Here is a 24,303-nt window from a genome sequence, read left to right as displayed (position 1 = left end):
ACATAGCCGGTCTGGTTGAATTACCCCCGTTTTTAGAACTGGGCTAATCAGAAAACAGCCGAAGACCACCAAACCCCCAGTTCTATAAGCCTGCTACGGAGGCTAGCGAATGAGCTCAAAAGCGGTGCGCGTCACAAAAACGCCTGAGAAGGCTTCGACACGCACAGATAAACTCCTGACATGGTGTCACCGTGATAAAAAGGCCATAAGTTCCGCTAGTGTGGTGTGATATTCTTCAGATCTCTTCTTCATCATTATATTGAGCTGTAGCAATAGTACATGCGTAGTCTGCTAATATCAGGTTTTCCTAAATCATGTTGGCTCTTCTTGAAGCCGAATTGATCTGAGCATTTAGATGTTCGATGTAGTGAAGTAAGCGGGGATTCTATCCCTATCGCCCGGAAGACTCATCTGGAGTGTACGGTGCAAAACAAGCGCCCGAAAAGCAGACCAGTCCTCCCAAGCTAGTCTCCACCAGACTCCTTTTGCAGGCTGAATAAATTGTAGAAATCGTCTTAAAAAGGGGATATAATTGGCCAGAGGAGTTTCCCGTGCAGGCCAATTGGACCATCGATGGCCGGGAAACTTCTCTGGCCAATTATATCCCCTTTCAGACCGATTTCTACGATTTATTCACCCTGCAAAAGGAGTCTGGTGGAGACTACAGCCAAGCCCCCACCGCCCCCAACTGTGGGAGCCCGGGGTGACGACGCCATGAGTCACGGACCTGCAAGATTCAGATTAACGCTACAAAAAATGTCTCCTCTGGCATCTTGTACGAACATACACAAGACGGACTGTCCGAGGTAGAGAGTCAGCAAGTCCGCGGCAAAGGGAAGCACTAGACCTTGCCATGTTTGGCGCCGCCCTTCCAGCCGAGCCAGCCATTTATTCACTGACATCAATACCTACATGTCAAGATCTTTCATCAGACGTGTACACCAGGCTAACGCTTCGTGGTGGGAGGTCCTCTTTTAATTTGTTTGACTCTTGAGACCATCCCAACAAGAACTGAAAACGATGAAGTTCTATCTACGGAACATAGGCTAGCCCAGTACGGAGTATGTCACTGTCACAAACTGTTAGGACGAGAAGCATAGCCTTGGTCTATCTGCCAAACCTTGGAAAACTAATATTGCACTTGCCAGTAATAACACCACTCACTCACTCCTGCCTCCCCCCTGAATATAAGGTATGCATTCATTCCTTCATTTTACTCGGGACAGTGGATTGCAATGTACATCAAGTGGTAAGGTCTTATACGTGTACGTAGGTGAGTTGTGTGTGCACTGCGATCATGCATGGAATAAATCAAATTGCAATTGGAGGGTACCAGCGGTCAATGACCCGTTTCTTTATAACTATATATGTCAGGGTAGTATTTTACTATTTTTGCTACTGTTATTTTATGTTTGACATATTCCGTGTGTCGTATGTATGTGTGTACATGTCAGAATGGACCACAGGAAGAATAGCTACAGTTTGTACGCTAAATACTATACTCGGGATCCTAATAAAGTCAAGTCAAAGTCAGGGTAGAGACTCCGATCTGGTGGGGTCGGCGATTCTATACCGGTAGAGATCGCAATGTGGGATTCTCTGTCAACAGAAAATCAGGATCTCTACCGGTACAATCCGCGATTCTACCGGAAGAGATCCCAATTGGATCACGGTAAATTTTGATGTATTCGCTTAAAAAACAGCCAGAATTTTCAACTTTGATTCTTGTCACTTTAGATCAATGGATTGGTTTGAAATCAAGAATTCGTCAATGGGAAACCACCATAACACATTAAAGGCATCCAATGCCCCAAGATGAGTCCTTTATCTTATGGAAGTACCCTAAAATCAGCCCAGGGCCCTTCCAGTAAGCATTTTCCGTCAGAATTTTCGGTATTTTTGCTCCATGAGGGTCAATATACATTTTGGATAGTGTGGTTACCCAGTATGTAGATAAGTGACTAGAATATTGACTTTGAAAAATCGGGTTTCCAAGCCCTAAAAACTGCGCTGGATGCCTTTAACATAATCCTGATAGGTGTCTATGTCGACAAACACTCCGATCGGGATCTTTACTGGTAGAAAATCGCCAGTTCCACCAGATCAGAGTCTCTACTCTGCCATAAGATGAAAACATCTCATAGAAAGCATCGGATATATGGATACTAAACAGGAATCAGGCCTCGCCAAATCGTCGCTGTTGGACAGAATCCAGAAACGTGTCAGCAATTATAGCCCCAAAGTTCACGTGGTTCGCCAAGGTCAGCCGTGTCCAGACGCGCCGACTTGACACGTTTCCAAGGGCGGCCTTCTGCCAGGGCATCTGGCGCGCGAGGCAAGGCGTCTGTGCCGACAGTTGGATTCAAAACCGAACCGTCGTTACCATCAGGCTGCAATTTCGAGCCTGACACGGCGCCATAATCAAATCTTACCAGTGAATGTCCTCATTAGCCGACTGCATGAAGCAGCTATTTTCAATCACAAGGCGAAGTAACCGATCCTGTACGCTGTCTGCCAACGATTGCCAGACCCTTATATAACCTTTATCAGCACCCTGACGGCCTGTCTCTCACTCTCCGCGTGCCCGGGCAGCAGATTGGTTCGTTTGAACGAGGTTATCAATCGGGAAGCCCACTTTCAGATCGTTTGTTTGTGTCCTCACAAATACTTTAACGATGGGCGACTTACTGAGAGAGAAAGTCGACGCCAACTGTTGCAGGGGTCAGATGTTGTGATTTGGGGGCAGCCAATGGTACAAGAAGCTCTTACGTCCACCGGTGAATTCAGAGAATTTGCTTGATTCTTGAGTTCGTTTCTAGGTACTACCCTCCATCTTTCTAACTCTACAACGACTGTAATCACAAAACTTTCAGGGGAAGGCTGAACTCGTGTTTTTTTTCTCCGAAGTCGTCTTGTGCAATAAATTTTCAGCAATCATACACAGACTGTGAAATGATTCAGACTGAAGGGAACAGTTGCCCAGGACTTACGTACTTGGATTGAAATGGATGGAGGAAAGCATTACGTGTTCAACCCCAACCCAGGAATGACTTGGCATCAGCCGGTTTACGCGTGGGCCGCACCATATAAGGCCGCAGACATAGACCTCTTACACCGCCTGACATTGGACACCGTAGCCCCTGTTCTGCCTCTAGGGCACCGTTTGCCAAACTCTCAGACCCGAGAAAGCAATCAGTACACACCTCAATCACTCAGCCTAAACACACTGTCAAGAATAGATAGATTCAGATTTAAACGTCATTTACCTACCATAAGCAAAACGTGTCCTAATCTAGCGTTGCTATCTTAAAAGGAAGCGCCACCCTAAATACGCTGTACCGGTTCCCTTTTCTGTCGGAGCAATGTCCCATTTTACACACTGGTGATAGCTAATGATATATTAACATAGCATTACCGTGAGAACGTATAGAGGCCCTTTAGTTGAAGATACAAGAAAGGCTACCGTGAACATCGTTCCTACAAATTTCTGCCGTTTTGTCGTACGCAGATAATATAGATAGGGTAATTAACGTCATTGGCAATTCCTGGCGCCTAAGCCTATTCGATGCAGTTTTATCCGTATACAGTGATCTGCTGTTCGAGTCACTGTGACACTCATCTGCTGAAGCAAGACATTTGCCAAACAGACGTTACAGCTTGATCAGGACGAGTTAGGTCGTAGGCAGTGCTGACACCATCTTAAAGGCATCCAATGTAATTTCAGGGCGGCAAAACTGGAAATATTCTGAATAAAGCAATTTGTATATTGACACATACTGTCTCACATTTGCACCAGTATTTCATACTTTATTTAAAACTGCAGAAACAAGCCCCAAGATGAGTCCTTTATTTTCTGGGTGGTACCTTAAAAATCAATCCAGGTCCTTCCAGTAACCGTTTTTCGTCAGAATTTTGGGCATTTTTGCTTCCTGTCGATATACATTGGGACAGTGTTGTTTCAACTTAGTATGTAGATAAATGACTACAACATTGGCTTTGAAAAAATCTGGTTTCCAAGCCCCAAAATCTAACATCCTGGGTGCCTTTAATAGCGATCTAACATCCAGAGAAAATTGTCCAGCCGGTTTAGCTATCTAAGAACATGAACCAGCCCACACATCACATTGTTCCTTTTTACTGCTCATCAGCTTCACAGTGCCTTGCCTAACAACAGTGGACAAAAATAACGTCAAAATTATCATCATTTATCATCAGTTTAGTATCTTTCCACTAATGTATCTCCCGTGATTTTCTAAACAAGGTCCTTGGCCTTGGGCTCCCCACCAAAGAGACACACATGCAGATGCACACCCACGCCCACACCTGGCAAGAGTAATGGCCTACTTATAATGGGTAGGCAACAGCTCGACTGTGCCTCACCGAAACGTTTATATCAATACTATAAGGTCGATAAATCCTCTGCCGTGTGTTTTGTTTGCAATATCCCTGCTACAGGCTACGAGTCGTTTCAATTTACCGCTGGCTTTATGGGGAAGTGTTAACGGTATTTCCCTCGGTGAGTTGCGCCTTTCTGAAGGAATTATCTTTTGTCAGCAAGATTTGTGGCTGTGGCACAACAAACTTGCACTCACTGACAATGAAGACGTTATATAACATGGTAACATCTTATCTGAGAAGCATACAAAAGGCAGAGATGTCCTCGATGATTTTATCTGCCTGGCAGAGTGTATTCGGGTTGTTTCCATCACCAGGTCATTTGTCTTCCAAGACATCTTAAACTTGCACTGTCCCGGGGATTTTTCTTACTCTCAGCACACTCGTACGTCTTGTAAGAAAAAGTGGCCTGCTTCTTGAGACAAGGAGCTGCCAGGTACACGGTGATCTGCTGCTTAGCCAATGCCGGCATCATTCAACTTCTTTGCTCTGTTTGGAATCTCATCCTTGAGTTACTGTAGGTGGACATCAGGGGTTCTATCTCGGCTGTGTGCCAAGACTGTCTGCTCTTTCCCAGGCATACAAATGACTCGGCAGCAAAGTTTCCTTATCGTAAGATCATGCTGTGGACCAAGCCATGAATGAATCATTGACGAATTGGAAAGCTGACTGTACATTGTCTTCATTTCTTCTGACCGAACGCAATCTGTGCTCTGGCAGTCATTCGGGTTGTTGCAGGCGATTTCTATGATAAAGGGAGTCATCTAGACATATTTTTCATACAGGAGAAAATATTACAGGGTGCCTAGAAAGGATTCAACCAGACAGTTAAATCCAGTACTCAATGCCAGTGATTTTTATCCAGGCATTCATGTATAGCGTCTGTCTAACTGCAACTGCCATGACATGTGTGGACTGACTGGACAATGAAACATCTTTACACCACACATTTCCATGTCTTATTGCTGCAGTCAGGCAAAATGGCCACATCTACCTAATCACATCAAAGCACAGCTTTTCCACCCTCACAGCAGCACAATCTAGGCGTGCCATCTTACGTAAGATAAGTCTCTGTCTTATCGTAACGATGGAGGGAGTTCCGGACAATTTTCTCTGGAGATTGGGAATGGGATCTAGTAACTTTGCTCCAGCAGCTTTACTCGCCAAATATGGAAGACCATTTTTCCTGCTGAAATGATGGCGCTGGTCTACACAGGCTGGTAATGGCCGCCCGTAGAAAATGTTATGGTAGTTAAAACAGAGTGAAAGGTTTTTCAAAAACACCTTGAAGAAATTTGCCTTTACAATGTACTTGTACTACTTTATCTACTGTACGGGTAGATTCTCATAATTGATAGCTCACCAACTTGTCTTGTTTGTATTCATCTTGGTTTAACCCACCTTGTAATTATGCATGTATCTTGTCAATGTGTTTCACACTCGTCGTATGTTTTGAGTAGAAGGTGTTATGTAAGCAAATTGTGCTTTTTGCCTAATACTCAATAGATATATGTGAATATAAAAAATGTACTTGTATCACAGTAATGATCATTTATGAGATAATTCGCCGTAAAGAATAATGCCTATTTCTGGATTCAGGAAAGTACACTTCATTTCAGCTATCTACTGCAGTAGATGAAATGGACGTGTGCGAAAGAAAAGTAGAGATCTAGCCGCAAGGCTTCTCAATGCAAAGGAAATCGATACAACACTAGCATACAAGCACGTTTGATACTTTATCATCGCTCGGGCTAAGGGCCAACCGTAATGTACAAATCTACACGCCCTACAAATCGCTAGTCTATCGGGCAAACGAACAATCAACACAACATCACCCAGATGGCCTCTACCCGCCATGATTCGCGCAATGTAATCAAGTACCTGCTCACTTGGCCTACTTTCTGCCATTGCTGCGCGTAAATGAGTCGTTTCCTGCCAGCGCCAACTTATAAAACCCGGCATACAGTCAGGTAATGGTGCAAAAGGTGCTCTCTTTACAAACGTCCATCATATCAAATTCACAGCAGCTTGGAAACAGGTCAAGTAGTTTTCTACTGGGGCGGCTTGCCGCTGATGCTGTAACAGAGATATGCGGTGCTCTTTTAATTGTAGCCCCCCTCTGAATGTCAAATAATCAGGTAGAAGCCGTGTTAGCTCAGCAATTTCATGGTGAATAGAAGTTTTATGGATAATTCGATCACGTTTGGGACAATATTGACCGATAACGTCGGTCACCAACGACCCGGCAACGAACGCTACATTGGCCCATCGACTGCAACCCCAAGATTAAACAGGCTCCGGCGTCACCCGATAAAAGAGAGGATACGTCTATATGAAGAGAACTAATTGGTCGTTTATCTTTTAGGACTGAGAGAGATCCATCCGCCATACCGGCGGCATTTCCGGTGGAATACGTCAGTGTTGACAGAGACAGGGAGTTTATCTGATCTCTGCCTGCGTCTATATCAGCTAAGAAATGGCACATCATCTATCACATCATCCGGTAGTTTATTACATCGCCTGGGATGTATGCTCGCCTGGCTAGTTCCAAGATTATTGGGCTTTTTTTTATTCCCACATTTCATGACTAGACATGGCTACAGCACACTCAGGTTATATCAACTTATTTTATGCCGTCACCAACGCAGATAGAGGACAAATACGGAACAGGACAATACTCATTTTCACCTGAGTTAAGTGAGGAAAGTTTGGCTTTGTAGGAATTGTTATTTTTTCAGTCTGGAATATCTAACTTGCTATTGACAATGCGGAATGGAGCAAATAATCCATTTCATGTTCCAAAAAGATACGGAATTGACAGGAGTTGAGGGTGACTTACTGTTTGGTTTTATGTTTTCATATATATGAATCAAGGCGGAGGTCAGGAAGCTACTTTACTTGATTTTGATTTAGCCCCCATCCCCAAGAATATCGGATAACACTAGCCTATATGGGCATGCCAACAATATTTTCAAGTGCTTGATACAACGCTTCGCTTGTGGTGCTTTGTTTGCTTTGTGTATAGGATTTGCAACACGAGAAAACAACGAAGGTAAAAAGCATGATTTCTTAAATGTAATTTTTGGTCCAATTTTGTTCGAAATGGTCGAATATTTCTTGTCTCCAATTCTTCTTTTTCATATTTTACGTCAATAACATATATCTAATATAGATATTCCAAGGGATAACTTGTGTTAAGGGATAACTTGGTTTTTCACGTCGAAAAGACGTTTAGCACTAGCCTCCGTAGCAGGCTTATAGAACTGGGGGTTTGGTGGTCTTCTGTTGTTTTCTGATTAGCCCAGTTCTATAAAACGGGGGTAATTCAACCAGGCAGTCTATGTTGTCTATATTCAATCAGAAAATAGCAGATAAAAGCTCCCAAAGACCACGAAGACCCCCAAAGCCCCCAGTTTTTAGCATGCTATGGAGGCTAGTTTAGCCCATTCTTTCGTGCGGTATGACTACGGTTCAAGCCGCAGGTGTTCCTGTCCTTGGTGCTGAATCTAGCGTGCCACCCTGTCCTCCCCTACTGTCACACTAATGGCGGGATCTCATTGTTATTCTCTGTGCGTTACGCGGCAGGCGACGGTGCTTGGTTACACCATAGGGACGGCAGCAGCACACCCTGGCAGCTGTGCATCTCACCAACACGATAAATTATTCCGAAAAGTTCCAATCAAATCTATAACGTTTTCAATAATAACAAATGTAGTAATTAAACTTATCTATTACCCACGACGATTGTGGTATGGTGCATAGAGGAGAAGGTATAGGTTTGTAACTAATTTCATCGTGTAATACCTCAAAGACGATCAGAATCTCGTGATAAAAGAGAAGCTATTTGCTTCTGTATGAGAAGCTAATACACCCCGCTAGAGACGATTTTTAAAGGCGGCCTAGCTACATTGCACGCTTAAATATCCTCACAACCCACGGGCTGCCTCTCTCACTATGAGACGAATTCTTGTTCATTAACAGTATGAGACGAACTTGTTCTTCCATGATGACACTAGCAACCTCCTACATCCTCAAAGTAAATAAGGTGCAGACGTAAACATCGGCGATGTGATATACATGTATTTACTGGGCTAGGATCTGTCCAGTTTTTAAACTGTTGTTAATGAAAACAGAAGAAAGCTGTACCATGTTTACGACCTACTTCGAAGCTACTTATGTATCCTTTACGTAAATCACTGCTATAATAACGTCCGTGGACAAAAGGCGCCCTCCAACAACTGTCGACCATCCGTCTGTCCCAAAGTACCTGAGACTATCCATAGCCTTTCATCACAGCTCCTGGAACCCTCCCGGGATTTCTGTTTAACACAGACATAAAGCCAGCTCGCAGATTACCCCTAAAACCCGTAATATGTCATTTCCCGTGTCTTCTAACGCGCCATTACCCGCACGGCTGGCGCAAAATCACCCAACCCCCGGGTGACTGTGCCATGCATATTCCCGTCGTGTTGCAAACCTTGGGAACATTCTCGGAGGAAAGGGTGGTTCGGTGGACGTTTCTTCCCCCGTAATGAACCTCATGAAACATTAGCCTTATGTAGATCAGGGCACATCGCCCAGAGGTAATGCGAAGGAAATCCGGGTGGACTCCGGCGAGCCAGTGCTAAGCCGCCACGCGAGCACCTATTTTTCTTGGCCGTGGCCTGTTCCTGCCCTGCCCTTGGGAAGAGGCCGTTAAAAAGCTAGCCGGCACCCTGGCCGTTACAGAATATCCTCAGACGAGCTTTCCCCTGAAGTCCATCAACTCCTGTTCGTTTCAGACTTCGTTTTTTATGTTTGCTACATACTGTTAACTTTGTAATGTTTATGTACGTTCCTCTTCAATTGTAATACATGTATGTATATACATGTCGGTATATATGAATGTAATGTGTAGACCACAGGAAGAATAGCCTCTTATGAAGCTAATTGTGGATCTAAATAAAACTCAAACTCAGATGCCTAACGAGAATGATTATTTCCCAACAGATAGTTTATTTTCTCTAACATGCAGAATACTGTTACAGTAGTAAGAATTCTGTTGATTATAAAATAACATTGGCTTGTACTCAGTGTCCACCAGATTACTTAGTACTTCAGTTGCAACAGAAATAAGCATGGATTGGCATAATGGTGTGAAGACTTTGCCGGTGGGCTTAGCCGGCCAGAATTGCAACCAAGACCGGATTACTAATCTGGCCAATTATTCACCACATTTTGACCAATTTCTACTAATCGGTTTCCTCAGCAGATACATGGAATCCGGTGAAGACTAGTTTGAACTGGTGCTTTCCTGTTCTACCGATCTGGATAGTTCCGGAAAAAAACAAGATTCCAAGTGTGGTTTGAAGTACCGGTAGCTCATTATGCGCTTTCTAAATTAATTTAGTACACAATTTAGCGGTATAAATGGCATCATGACGGGTGTGCGGTACGAATAGAAGACCGAAGACCGACTCAAACGACGCGTAGATGCTGGAGATGACATCTCACAGCGGGAGGACTTCGTCAAAGGGTAAACCCTGCATTTATGGCCCGAGGATTCTCACCGACACAGCAGGACCAAATCACGTCTTGATGGAACCTTCATGCCCCGAGGGAGACACAGTGTGTGTTACCTAACTTGTTTTTGAAAGAAAGAAAAAACGCACCACACAAAAAAGGATTTTGATAACCTAATATTTTCAAATTTATTATTGCATTGCTGCCGTGTTCCACCCTGTCATTTTAATCTTATTAAAATTTTCCTGTCTTTTTTTTTACCTCCCAGGAAGGAGATAGCCTTCCGCGGAAGGGTTCTGTTTTCGGTAATGTTTGTGTGTTCGCAGCTGTAGGTCACGGTGGATTTGGCGGATTTCTTTGACTTTTGGTATATTCATTATTTGGTCTGATACACTGTTACAGCGGAGGAAGAGACGCGAAGTGTCAAATAAATGCTTGTTTTCAAGTAATTGTTTTTCCAAAGTTTTGTTATAGGTTCCTGAACACTGACCGATTATGATTTAAGTATTTTTTGTTATTTGTTTGCTTTGTATATATGGTTTATTACTACAATGTTCAAGTACTTTATAAATGATCTAGCACTCCTAAGATTGTATTATTTGGAGTTTGCCCTCTGATTATCTCACACACCTCTCACTGATTGTTATTATTGTATCTTGATTTATGATTTTCGAATTACGTTTATTAATTATTATTTCATGTTATATTATTTTCTTGTATTCCATGGGCTCTCTTGGAAATCAGCCTCAACGGCTGAAGAGACCAACCATTTGTCCGTAAGATAAGTAAATAAATAAATGAATAGAAAATATTTACCATTTGTTAATCTGTTGTTATTTGTGGTAGATATTATTTATTTACGTTATAGTTTATTTATTTTCCACCTTATATTATGGATCCGTGGTCTATGTCTTTATTAGTCTTGAGCTTTGTCCTTTTGTTGTTCTGTATGTGTTATGTATGTTTTTTTTTTTGAAATGCAATAAAAAATTTACAAAAAATAAATGAATAAAAATTTACTATTCCGTCCCTAGAAGGTATGTACGATTTCTGTGGGAGGGCCATATGCCGGGACCTTTACATTTTCTCCTGCGCGTAGGCGTCAAGAAGCGGCGTGGTAAAGTGGGAACACCAAACAAACTGCAGCCTTTAGCTCATCCCTCAGGCGGATTACTCGCCATGGAGCAAATCTCTCCAAACACGTAAGGAGATCAGCTTTGCTCCTTGGAGCTTGGCTCGAAGGTAGTTGATGTTCCTGATGGATATGTTATTTTGCAGGCCCACGCAAAAGCTTTTTTGATATTATGAAAAAGAAAATCAGTCACGCATCACAATATTTAGTAACAGGGAAGTTAAGTGTTCAAAGGAGCTTGGGTCAAAGGTAGTTGATGTTTCTGATGGATATGTTATTTTGCAGGCCCACGCAAAAGCTTTTTTGACATTATGAAAAAGAAAATCAGTCACGCATCACAATATTTAGTAACAGGGAAGTTAAGTGTTGGACTCAATGACTCAATGCTAAGGTCAACTGAGTCCTAAAATCATATATTTTCACTTTTTTCTTGCTTTTTTTTAGAGAACAGTGATACAACGTAGATAAATGAACTCGCCATGGAGGAAATCTCTCCAAACACGTAAGGAGATCAGCTTTGCTCCTTGGAGCTTGGTTCGAAGGTAGTTGATGTTTCTGATGGATGTGTTGTTTTGCAGGCCCACGCAAAAGCTTTTTTGACATTATGAAAAAGAAAACCAGTCACGCATCACAATATTTAGTAACAGGGAAGTTAAGTGTTCAAAGGAGCTTGGGTCAAAGGTAGTTGATGTTTCTGATGGATATGTTGTTTTGCAGGCCCACGCAAAAGCTTTTTTGACATTATGAAAAAGAAAATCAGTCACGCATCACAATATTTAGTAACAGGGAAGTTAAGTGTTCAAAGGAGCTTGGGTCAAAGGTAGTTGATGTTCCTGATGGATATGTTGTTTTGCAGGCCCACGCAAAAGCTTTCTTGATGTCATGAAAAAGAAAATCAGTCACGCATCACAAAATTTAGTAACAGGGAAGTTAAGTGTTGGACTCAATGATTCGATACTATGGAGTGGTGTCTGTTCAACTGGGTCCATAAATCATAGATTTTCACTCTTTTTCTTGTCTTTTTTTTTTCTTGTCTTTTTTTATTGTTCAACTGAGTCCTAAATCATACATTTTCACTCTTTTTCTTGTCTTTTTTTTATTGTTCAACCGAGTCCTTACATCATATATTTTCACTCTTTTTCTTGTCTTTTTTTATTGTTCAACTGAGTCGTAAATCATATATTTCACTCTTTTTCTTGTCTTTTTTTATTGTTCAACCGAGTCCTTAAATCATATATTTTCACTCTTTTTCTTGTCTTTTTTTTGTTCAACTGAGTCCTAAATCATACATTTTCACTCTTTTTCTTGTCTTTTTTTATTGTTCAACCGAGTCCTTAAATCATATATTTTCACTCTTTTTCTTGTCTTTATTTTATTATTCAACTGAGTCGTAAATCATATATTTTCACTCTTTTTCTTGTAGTTTTTTATTGTTCAACCGAGTCCTTAAATCATATATTTTCACTCTTTTTCTTGTCTTTTTTTATTGTTCAACTGAGTCGTAAATCATATATTTTCACTCTTTTTCTTGTCTTTTTTTTATTGCTCAACTGAGTCCTTAAATCATACATTTTCACTTTTTTTCTTGTTTCTTTTTTTGAGAGAATTTTTTTCTTGTTTCTTTTTTTTTGAGAATTTTTTTCTAGAGAGAGAGAACAGTGATACAGCGTAGATAGATGAACACTCCAGCCTACATTTTTATTCAATCTCGTTTCTTCAGGTGTGCAATTTATCAGCAAGCCTCACGTTTTGCAGCATTCTCCATTGATTGAACGACTCCGCGCAGCTTTAAATGGCAGCATTGAGACGCCGGATTTTCTGGGAGCATGTGATGTATGTGTTTCCGATTCACGTCGCCGACAGATGCCACACATCACCGGCAACTGACGACGAATAATGCCCAACCCCTCCACAATGGGTTTTTCTCTCAAAACCCCCTTCAATTTATCCCAATCCTGGACCCCAGGAATGCACTGGCGATGCTGAGTGAAGCTAAGTAAATTCGCAGCTAAAGGTAACGTCCCTGCTATCAATAGGGTCTCCCGGAGCCGAGCGCATTTCCCCGGGGTAGCATCAGGACGGGGATTAAGTCGGGCCCGCTGCAAGACGCTGATATTTAAACTGACTAGAAATGGAGGAAATTCTGTAAGACGGAAGATTTCCCCTCGACGCCTACGATGGCCTGCCGAGCACACGGGCGGGCACTGCCACAGACTCACTAGCAGACTTCTCGGCTGATGGTGATAGTACCACCAGACTCCTTTTGCAGGCTATTTTTTTGTATAAAAATAGTATAAATTGGCCTAAAAAGGGAATATCGTTTTTTTATCGTTTGCCTGTGCAGGCAAACTGGAGATTCTATGGCGGCCATCTCCTCTGGCCAACGATATTCCCTTTTTAGGCCATTTCTGCTATTTATCGGCCTGCAAAAGGAGCCTGGTGGAGACTAGTATTATGGTGGCATCCGTGTTCTGAAGGTCCATTTTGAACAACTTTGGCCGATGCGAAGCCTGAATTGAAATGTAAACATTCATGACCCATTGTAGAAACACTCTATCAGGACAGGGTTGCAAAGAAAGCCTTCGTAAGTTAGGTTTACGACGGGCGAATTTAGGGCATTGTTGGGACAGTCGAGTATGTCAAATTCAGAGGTCTTGTGGCGGAAAGATTATTGTCAACAGTGAGTTTTGTCTACTCTCCAAGCAGAAGTTGTGGGGGAATGATCGTTAGCTTTTTTTGGCCGTTTTTTTTTGTCGCTACCCCCACCAACGTCGGTGGCCGGCGACCTTCTCTGGCTAATGGATACTGTCTTGCCACCGAAAGGGATCTGCTTGGAGATTAGGTTTTGTCGTCTTCTCACTCAGAAAATCCCACAGATTTTAAAACGTAGGACCGAGGCTTCCTCGGAGCCGTACACAGCCCACCATGGCCTCCCTTCACCTGTTCGCAGTGTGGACATTCAGTGAGCCACTCGGTGTATTTATAAAGCTGGAATTCCCCGTTGCTCACAGTCGGGCATTGCCAGGGTCCCAATGCACGATCTGGCCACTGCCGCTTCACCAACGTTATAACAAACCTTCACCTGCGATACGGAACCCTAATTCCTACATCATCATGTAAACATACGGAATCTCAGCAACCGGTAGATAGGTCCAACCATCGAAATTTAGATTCAATATTTCCTTGTATTCCTGCCTGATATTCAATCTAGGATTATGTTGCTGAGTTGAAGTAACCGGATCTGTGGGAGGTGTGCCAGCTGTACATGCCACTTGCCTCGGCTCGGCTATATAGGGCCACGTCAGGGCAGATCAACGATACTCATCAACTCTGCATTAACCGTGGTGGTCTAGAGGGACCCGGTCTATAGAAATTAAATAAACCAGTAAAATAACGCTGCTGAGAGCTCCAGACTCAGCCACAGACTATAGGATTTAGGTTCATGCAGTTTGCAAGAAAGCTAGCCTAGTTACCAGACCTATTATAGCTCCTCTATTTGCGGAGAGGATGTAGGACTCTGGAGCTAAAATAGGTCTAGTAACCAGGCTATGAGAAAGCTGATCTACAAAGACCTATCCATGAGCGAAACAGGATCGTTAACATCCCTGTGTTGAAACCAAGAAACAAACAATAGAACATGCTTACGAAGATGGCCTGCACTAGAGGTACCGACCACTCCTTTTTAGGCCAAGGCCTTCCTAAAAATAAACCATTATCAGAATGTATTGGTGTCGCTTTAATTAATCTTGTTTACATACCGACCGACCGACCAACTAACCAACCAACCAACCAACCAACCAACCAACAAACAAACAAACAAACAAACAAAGAAACAAACAAACAAACACCGGTGAAACCATAGCGTCATTTGCAAGGAGGTACAAGGAGTGTCTGGTTGATATAAATTTGTCCCTGACCTGGATACTGGCAGGTACTGAAGGCTCTGATGTTGAATGTCACGGTACAGTCTGTTTCAAATTACTGGAAAAGGCTGTTCTGTTCTTTGATGTTGACCTCACCGTAAAATCTGCTGTTCCTCGTTAATGCTGAGGTCACATTTCCAAACAGGGGCCTGGCCGGGCTCTTATCGTAATTTAAGGAAACATAAACTCATATCAATAGTTTCCATCATTATTTTTTCAACTTTTTTGTGCTCTGTTGTCTTTTATGTCGTACTTTTCGTTCCACAAGACTGCCCGGCCGGGCCCTGGTTTGGAAATGTGACCTGAGCATAAGGTACTGAATATATAGGTCTTTAACAACATGGGGGACGGGGGTACCTAAGATTCACCCAAGACAATTCTCCCAGTGGACGTTTTTTTTCCACACACCCTGCTGAGTTTAGGCAAGGAGGTTCTTACGCCCTTCTTGGTTTTGTTAAGACGTTTGGTATCTTTGCGTGGGCGTGTCGTGGCGCTCCTTAGGATCAACACGCCCCCTCCTGGTCGGTAACCTTGGCAGGCGAGAGATTCTGCGGCTAAAGCTCGCTTTGATCTCCACAGATGAACCTGTAGACGTGGGAATGCCCGGCGAGTTACGGGGCTCAGCCTCCACGTACGTTTTTCTTTGTGCCGCTGAGTGGTTCCCCTGGGCACGGCAAAGCCGCAGCAGTACCAATTATCCCGGAAGGATGAAAGCGTACAGAGGCGACTGGCTGGCTGGCAGACCTCTCTCCGCGGTCTCTGGAGGCCCACATCGGCGAATTCCGCCACGTTCGTATCGATGCTTCAATACACCGTGTTGACACAGGCAGTTTCAGACACAACAGCGTCAGACACAACATTTTTCTAAGGCGCAGTCTATATTCTATTTCGTCGGATTTGTTTGCTTCTTTGTTAGTTTAGCATAACTGATAAACCGCCTTTAGGCGTAACACAACAGTTCTGAGGACTAAGTACAAGCTGGGTAAGACAACACTAATGTAAGGTTTGATCCACCCACACCGGGAATGAACCCCTACTCTTTCCATCGAATCCTACTTTGACCCAGATGTCTAAAGAATAATTGACTATGGGGTTTCGAAAGACATAACCATATTGTCATATATCCCCTGGATAGTTCGACTGACGCTATACACTTCTCGATAGTCAAATAATAGAAATGTCACAAAACAGCTGAATGAAGGGATCAAAAGGCGTGATGTTGTGAGCGTTACAACAATCACTAGTGGAGATGTACATTGAAGTACTAACCAATGAGGTGGTTACGTTATTTGGAGAATAAGATCAATGCACAGGAGTCCTTTCTATCTACTGGACTTTATCTTTTCGTTCTACATCAATTCCCCCAACTTCCTAAAAAGGTTTCTTGCAATTGGTCGGTTGTATCTTATAAAGAAATAGGCTTAAACCCCTCTCGACCTTCCTTCTTATCGGTCCTTCATGTTCACATTACGTTGGATTACTTCATGGGGGGCTGGGGGTTTTACACCTGCCAAGAGCGGTACTGAAGCACCTGATACCGGGGTGCCGTGGCACCTGCCAGCGGTGTTTACATGCACCTGTCACAGGCGCTAAATTAACATGCCGTGTATTAAAACCGTAGCAACTACCTGTGGCGTCTATCTGCCATCAATTCTGACATGAAGCTGACATTTGCCGACTTCAATGTAGAAAAAATGTAGCGACTGTTGAAATGAAGTGACTGCTGCTATGTAGCGACTGTTGAAATGAAGTGACTGCTGCAATGTAGCGACTGTTGAAATGAAGTGACTGCTGCAATGTAGCGACTGTTGAAATGAAGTGACTGCTGCAATGTAGCGTCTGTTGAAATGAAGTGACTGCTGCAATGCAGTGATGGCTACAATATAGCGCGACTGCTGTGATATTAATGTAGCGACTGTTGCAATGTAGAAACTGTAGTGACTACGTACACATAAACAATACCATAGTAACTGCTAACACTTGAAACAAATCACTAAAATAAAAAACTGGAACTCTATGATGTTTCAACATTGACTCTTACTCGTTATTTGGCAAGAATGTAGCAAGTAGAATTTAAAGAAATACAGCACTTTGAACCAGCAATGTTATTATAGCGCTAATATTGAGCACCTAGCATGTGGGATCTTGTTTATTGATGTCGCTGCTCCTAGCTGGAATGTTGCACCTGCCACAACCAGGCTAACATATGTTCGCAGTAGCTAATGCATTACGGTGTAATGAAGCTTGCGCCGCCGTGGCACGCAAAGGAGTTAATGTCCGCAGCCTCTCATTATCCATAATGTAGCGGTAAGGCGACAGTAATGGGACATGTAGACCATTTACACTGGAGTGATGGCTAAGGGTCCGGGCATATCCGGGCGCTGTGAGGGCGGTATGGATCCTTCTCAGCTAGGGTTACAGTTCAACAAGGATAGATACGGGTGTTTACATCGGTGAGACAGATAGATTTTGATTTTGGGAAATAGGAAGAGCATGGCTTTGTGTTTTGTTTTAAAGGCATCCAGTGCAGTTTTTAGGGCTAGGGCTATTCTAGTCACTTATCTACATACCGAGTTGAAACCACACTTTCCCAATGTATATTGACTCTCGTGGAGCAAAAATACCCAAAATTCTGACGGAAAATGGTCACTGGAAGGGCCCTGGTCTGATCTTTAGGGTACCATCCATAAAATAAAGGACTCATCTTGGAGCTTGTTTCTGCCGTTTTAAATGCCCAAAGTATATGAGATACTGATTCAAATGTGGTAATATGAAGCAGTATGTGTCAATATCACAAAGATTGCGTTATTCAGAATATGTCCAGTTTTGCTGCTATGAAATCGTATTGGATGCCTTTATCTTTTTAACGGTGTCGCTCAATGCAAGGCCAATTATTTTTTACCACTACTAGGCATAGAGCTAGAGATACTCAAGTGAGTATGATGTAGTTATGTCAGGAGATGGCAGTGGACCTTTGTTTTGAAGCTTTGTGGATTGTAGTCGGACGGAAAACATCTTTAACTTGTTTTAACTCCGTTTCTAGGAATATTGATCAGTACGGACGGTCTCTGTAGGGTGAATCGGATCCTGGTGTGTTGGCGTGCCGCCGGCTTCCCTCCACAGATCTCATTAAAGCCCTGTTTACCGAGCGAGCTGAAACCCAAGCCGAGAGACACATGTGCCTAATCCCCAGATATTGGGATGGAAAATCGTAAACGCGTTCTGTTGTGTAGCTGCTACGTTTTCTTTTTATTAGCCGGGTAGCCAACCTTGGAAGCGAAGTAACTGACCACAGGCCAGTCTTTGAGGTCAAAAATGGGGCAGCCCGAAAACGTTACGATTTTCCATCCCAACATCTGCTTGACTGAAGATGTCCCTAATCCCCAAATATTGGGATGGAAAATCGTAAACGTGTTCTGTTGTGTAGCTGTGTGTAGTTTCCTTTTTATTAGCGGGGTATCCTTACCTGGGAGAGACCGTTGGAAGCAACTGACCAAGGCTAGTCTTTAAGGTCAAAAATGGGGCAGCCCGAAAACGTTACGATTTTCTATCCCAACATCTGCTTGACTGAAGATCACCATGCATGATTCAAACACCAAGGCTAGACTCCACCAGTCTCCTTTTGCAGGCTGAATAAATCGTAGAAATCGGCCTAGAAATGAATATAATTGACCACGTGCAATTGCACGTACAGGCAAATGGAGCTTCTCTGGTCGGCTACCTACTCTGGCCAATTATATCCCCTTTTTAGGCCGATTTCTACGATTTATTCAGCCTGCAAAAGGAGTCTACACCAAGGCACCTGTGGCAATAGATTCTCTCTCTCCCGGCTTCTATACTCGATCGTGCAAGCAGCTTTATCATGTGGAGATCTGCATTATTTCCCTCGCACGTTGATGATGACACTTGTCAGGAACCCCCACATACATTGCCTGCTAACCGAGTTGTTATCGGGCTTCCGGAATTACTCTGTGTGTGCGTGAAGGACGGCCATGTTTGGCTGAAAACTCGAACACAGCAAGCTTGATAACTTAGCCTCCATAGCATGCCAAAAACTGGGGATTTTGGGGGTCTTCAGGGTCTTTGGGAGCTTTTATGTGCTATTTTCTGATTGCGTATAGACAACATAGCCAGCCTGGTTGAATTGCCCCCCGTTTTTTTTAGAACTGGGCTAATCAGAAAACAGCCGAAGACCACCAAACCCCCGGTTCTATAAGCCTGATACGGAGGCTAGAACTGGGCTAATCAGAAAACAGCCGAAGACCACCAAACCCCCAGTTCTATAAGCCTGCTACGGAGGCTAGAACTGGGCTAATCAGAAAACAGCCAAATACCACCAAACCCCCAGTTCTATAAGCCTGCTACGGAGGCTACTGATAGCTAGCCTTTATAACACGCTCCATGAACACTGCTGTTCTGATATGACGCCTTCTTTGTTTATAGCACACCGTGTACGGTAATTGCCACCGGCAGTGTTCTGATGATGGGCGCCCCGTCTTCAACAAGATTCGATCAAACGGGTTGTTAGAAACGGGAGCCATGAAAAACACCACATCAATCAGAACAAAGTATGCAATCAGCAAAAAATGTCCATGTTAAAACACCGGACGTAAAGACTAGTATACTGTTATGGCAGCTATTCCCAATAAGCTCTCCTAGACACTTCTGAAAGTCATACATAATGTTACCAACAGCTTCAACGGGGCCTCTTTACACGTCCAGCCATATCACAGACACTTATACAACCGTGACCAGTTGTTGTGAAATGTCTGGTGCCCGTTACATGAACCAGAAGCTGATACGGAGCGGAGCGTGCGTTACTGAAAATCACCATGAGAAGTAAATAAGATATCTACGTGCGCTGCTGGTGTGTTTTAGGACACGCACATCGGTAACGTACAATGGCAATATTAGAGTGTCAGTCAGGATAGAAAGTAAATTTAATGTTATTCCACTGGTACGTGGAATTGCACTCACAGCACGAAAACAGACATTTAAGCAAACTTTCCGCAACATGTAAAGAAGTATTAAAGATTGTAAAATATTTCAGTAAACTTTACGACTTCGTAAAGGCCACTGAAAGACAAATTCCGCCTTTCCGTCACCTTTCAGTGCGCTTAAATACGACGTAAATTATATTTCACATTTTTACGCTTCCTTTACAAATCCGTAAAGATCTATGTTAAATTCTATAGAACAGATATTTTCCCATATTAGTATCATTGCATACCCTTCCTCCTCTCTAATTTTCGCCCACCCTCTTCGATCCGACAGCCCGGCGGTCGCGTATTGTGCTGTGATTGCGAACGAGCGGTGACGGGGAGTGAAAAATCATGCGAAAGTAAATTTAATGTTATTCCACCAGTACAAGTGTGTGTATGTGTACTTCGAATTGCTCTTTGTAAAATTCTATAGAACAGATATTTTCCCATATTAGTATCATTACTAACTTTCTTTCCACACCCTCCCTCCTCTCTAATTTTCGCCCATCCGACAGCCCACCCGGCGGTCGCGTATTGTGCTGTGATTGGGAACGAGCGGTGACGGGGAGTGAAAAATCATGCCAGGAAGAAATATCACCCCGTGTCCCGCCGAGCGCACTTCAATCCATCTTGCCGTCGACAACATGGAAGTGAAATCGTGCGGTGAGCGGCGTGAGTTGGTGCCTCTAGCCGGCCTACCGTCATTTGCATGTAAATAAAGACACGGTACAAATATTCGGTTTTTCCTAACGTTCAGTGAATCATTCCTGTGTTTTTCCTAACGGTTTCCTAACGGTTTTTTCTAACGTTCAGTGAATCATTCCTGTGTCTTTCCTAACGGTTTCCTAACGGATTTTTCTAACGTTCAGCGAATCATTCCTGTGTTTTTCCTAACGGTTTCCTAACGGTTTTTCTAACGTTCAATGAATCATATTCCTGTGTTAAGCAGCACAATTAAAGATGTAAAATAGACGAAGCAAAATACATGCAGAAAAAAATATCAATTTTTCCTAATTTCAGTTCAATGGATTATATGCCGAACGGATTATGTCTCACGGTGGCATGGCGTAATTCATATAAAAGAAAATGATAATAATAATATTTTATGCGTTTTCTATATATAAATGAAGTATTTTATTTCACAACTATATAGGCACATTTACATCACTACATACTGCCTTTTATGAAACGGCTGCACTGTATAACTTTGCATTTGGATTTATTGATACTATAAAACACTGCGATTTATGAATATCAAATGTATGAAAAATAATGTAGAATCGTATTTCTGGTGTCGGGAACACCTAGAGTTACAATCTAAAGCTTACGGAAAGCCTGTCCCTTTTTTTTGGCCACCTCCGTGCCAAATGAACACGGCTTGTGACTAGGGTAAAGATCCAATCACTGCCGAACGACTTGGTCACAGCGATCACCTTACATGCGAAAATTGCTTCATCACCGTGTGTGTCATAAAGGGGAACACAAGCGGGGGGAAGACGCCAGATTTTTTACGGGGATGGTGCCAGGTATGATCTCACCAGGACGGTATGATTGCGAGGTACATACAGTCGAGAACAAGCAGTCAGTTGCTCACTTTGCATGCATATCATTATTCAACAAGGATGCGCAGAAACTGAGTCAACGTACGGGTACGCCGGAATAGGAATTAGGGTTGTGAAAAATAAAAGCGCACTGGTGGTGACTATGATTATTAAATCCATAAATAGAAAACAAAATGATGGTAATGGTCTCTGTATGAGTGTGTGTTGGGGGGGGGGGTGAACATGTATTGGTACTTATTATGACAACATCTAACAGCAACGGACTGGCGTTTAATCTACTCATCAGATAAAGAAGTGCTTTTGGGAGGGGAGGACAGACTCAGCCCACTAATGTAGTTACGAGGGCGTGTAACAAGGAAAAGGAAAATAATTTAGTAGTATTTAGCGATCGATCGGGCGGTGTTAGGGGATTTGGGGAACACGTTACATGAGGCAGCCAAAGGGGTCACCGCGTCTCCGCATCGTCTATTTTGTTGTCAAGCAAAGACACGTCCTCGCTTGTAACAGTAGACAGTTGTGTGTAGTCGGTGTAAAGTAGGAATGAAGGTATAATTTCATGACCCTTGCGTGGCCCAGTAAGTCGGATTTTGCGAGCGGCACGCCCATTTTTCTTCTTGTTAAACGATTGGCTCTGACAGTCAATAATAGCCGGGAGGTGAGGAGATGGTGGGGAGGGGGGCGGCCGGCTTGCAGTCAGTTCGCTCTACCGGCCAACTCAAGTATTCCAGCAATGTGACATTGTTGAAGCGCCTGGAATGCTTATCGGAGCGCAACGCTAATCGGAGGTAGACCCAAAGTTTTATGTGAACAAGAGCGACCCCTTGGAAAGAACCGAACTGTGTCCCCGCTGGTCACAGACGGACAAACGCACACCGGCGCACCGTACACCTGTGCGGTGACCACACGGGCCGCGCGGCACGGCGTCCCGGGTTTATGACGTGTTCCGGGCCATTGGACGGCGACCAGACATTTTGGTCGCTCTTTCCATTTTTGGCATGCTCCCGACCGAACCAACTGCCAGTAGATTGCTTGGTGAGCACTTGGACCTAGTCTTCGTCCCTTCTCTTTCATCTAATGTAGTGATGAAGACGAACTCTGTATGTTTGTCTGCATCACGTGCTGTTGTGTTTATACCATGTTGTTGTTCGTGTGGCGGAGGATAGATGGGGAGCACACTCAAACAGTAACATCATCGGGTCCCCCCACCCCCCTACATTCCCAAGTGTTCCCGGCTCCCTACATTCTGCTTAGGAAGGCAGTCTGCGGGCCGTTATTACACATGGCTGCCGACCCGACCGAAAATATCCCCACCCTATGACCCCGAGAATTTCCCGGCCCCGCTGCTACAGTAACAAGTTCTACATGTATTAATTATTTCCCGTTTCTTTCCCCTACTGCTCACCTCCATCAGCATACGTTTCCGAGCCGTACCCATCCTGTAGACCGTTACTCCAGGTGCCTTGGTACTTGGCGCCGGTCGTCTTGCTCTCTCGGGCGCCGTATCTGCCCTTGTAGCCCTTCGTCCACTCTCCCCTATACACCCACCTCCCGCGGGTTTCTACCCCCAGCCCGTCGCGCTTGCCTTGGCTCCACTGGCCCTCGAAGGTGTTACCATTGGGCCAGGTGTAGACCCCGTTTATCTCGAAGCCATGGAACCAGGATCCGGAATACTCTCCGCGGCCCTTCGGGCCCGTGCATATGCCGTGGCCGTGCGCTTTGCCATCCTCCCATCCTCCACAATACGTCCCACCATCGTCGAAGTCAAACCTCCCGCCGCTCACTGAGCTCATTTTGCGGAGCGAAGCCACATCCAGGCTTGCTGCAGGTGTGCGGTACGGTGTACCTCTCCCTTCCCGGGGGTCGCGAGGGGCTGGTCACACGGTCAGGCTCGGACGCTGCGCGGCGCTCCGGTCCTGGGGGGCATGGGTCCGATGGTCCGTCCGAGGTGAGGCTCCTTTCCCGTCGCTGTACAGATGTCTGCCGCGGCGGTCCCTCTCTCGGCGCAGCCGCACTTAACGCACCAACCGTGTGAAATATTATCCACTCCTGACTCTGCGCAGGGCTGCTGCTACACAGGCACTCCTGTGGCTCCGGATGGCCGCTGTCACTATCCACTAAAATAGCAGCTAGCCGCGTAGGGCAGATGCACACAAGGTACCCCGCACAAGTATCCGCGTTTGGAAGGCCGGGGTTGTCGAGTGTCGGGCTCGAGTCGAACTTGGGCTGAACTGGGCGCAAAACCACGGCACCCACAACAGATTACGGATGCATCAACGACCAATCAATGGCAATCTGCGTACGGTTGTCTTGAAAATGAATTCCCCTTGGATGCGCGCGGCCAAAATTATCTTGCCATTCCAGGCAGTGTTTGCCTCCCCCCGGACAAGGTTCCTCCGGCAGCTGACGGAGACAGTGTGACGTGCGGGCCCCATTTCAGGGACTGACCAGCTGATGGGAGGGAGAGAAGGGAGAGGGTCTGTCCGCGAAGCATGGAGCGCTAGCCTCCACGGCAGGCTCCATGGGCTAATGTTTTTGTCTTACCATTTCTCTAGCTATCTGCGTACTGTTTCTGAAGCTCTATACCGTCAAGATGACAAGATCCCAAGAAGACTGTTTCCTAAAACCAGGCTAACCATAAATTAGCTTAATGGTTTGGCAGAGGAGAGAGCTATTGCAGATTTTTATTTTTAAATATTATATTATATATCATTAATATTTTCTGATTTCTAACTGTGTTGTGATACCAATATGTAATATTGGTCGCCAGCGCGAAACGTGTTGTGAGCTCATCGCCATCCTTTTAAGGG

General features: G+C 44.1%; 1 protein-coding gene across 4 annotated transcripts in view; it reads right to left on the bottom strand.

Annotated features, from left to right (window-relative positions):
* Window positions 1–23,916, bottom strand: part of LOC109473748 (junctophilin-1-like) — a 55,146-nt gene extending 31,230 nt beyond the window's left edge. The window contains exon 1 of one of the 4 annotated variants that reach the window (XM_019773761.1): window positions 22,899–23,916. In XM_019773761.1, coding sequence (XP_019629320.1) covers window positions 22,899–23,286 — 388 coding nt within the window. In that variant the 5' untranslated portion in view covers window positions 23,287–23,916. The remainder of the gene's footprint in view (window positions 1–22,898) is intronic. The other 3 variants (XM_019773760.1, XM_019773763.1, XM_019773762.1) reach the window with 3 other exon arrangements.
* Between the last annotated feature and the right edge of the window lie 387 nt (window positions 23,917–24,303).

The sequence above is a fragment of the Branchiostoma belcheri genome, unplaced genomic scaffold, assembly GCF_001625305.1.
Source record: "Branchiostoma belcheri isolate BF01 breed outbred unplaced genomic scaffold, Haploidv18h27 scaffold3, whole genome shotgun sequence".
NCBI classification, from domain to species: Eukaryota; Metazoa; Chordata; class Leptocardii; order Amphioxiformes; family Branchiostomatidae; genus Branchiostoma; species Branchiostoma belcheri.
Note: the sequence above shows the minus strand (reverse complement) of the source record. Positions and strands in the feature narration are given on the sequence as shown.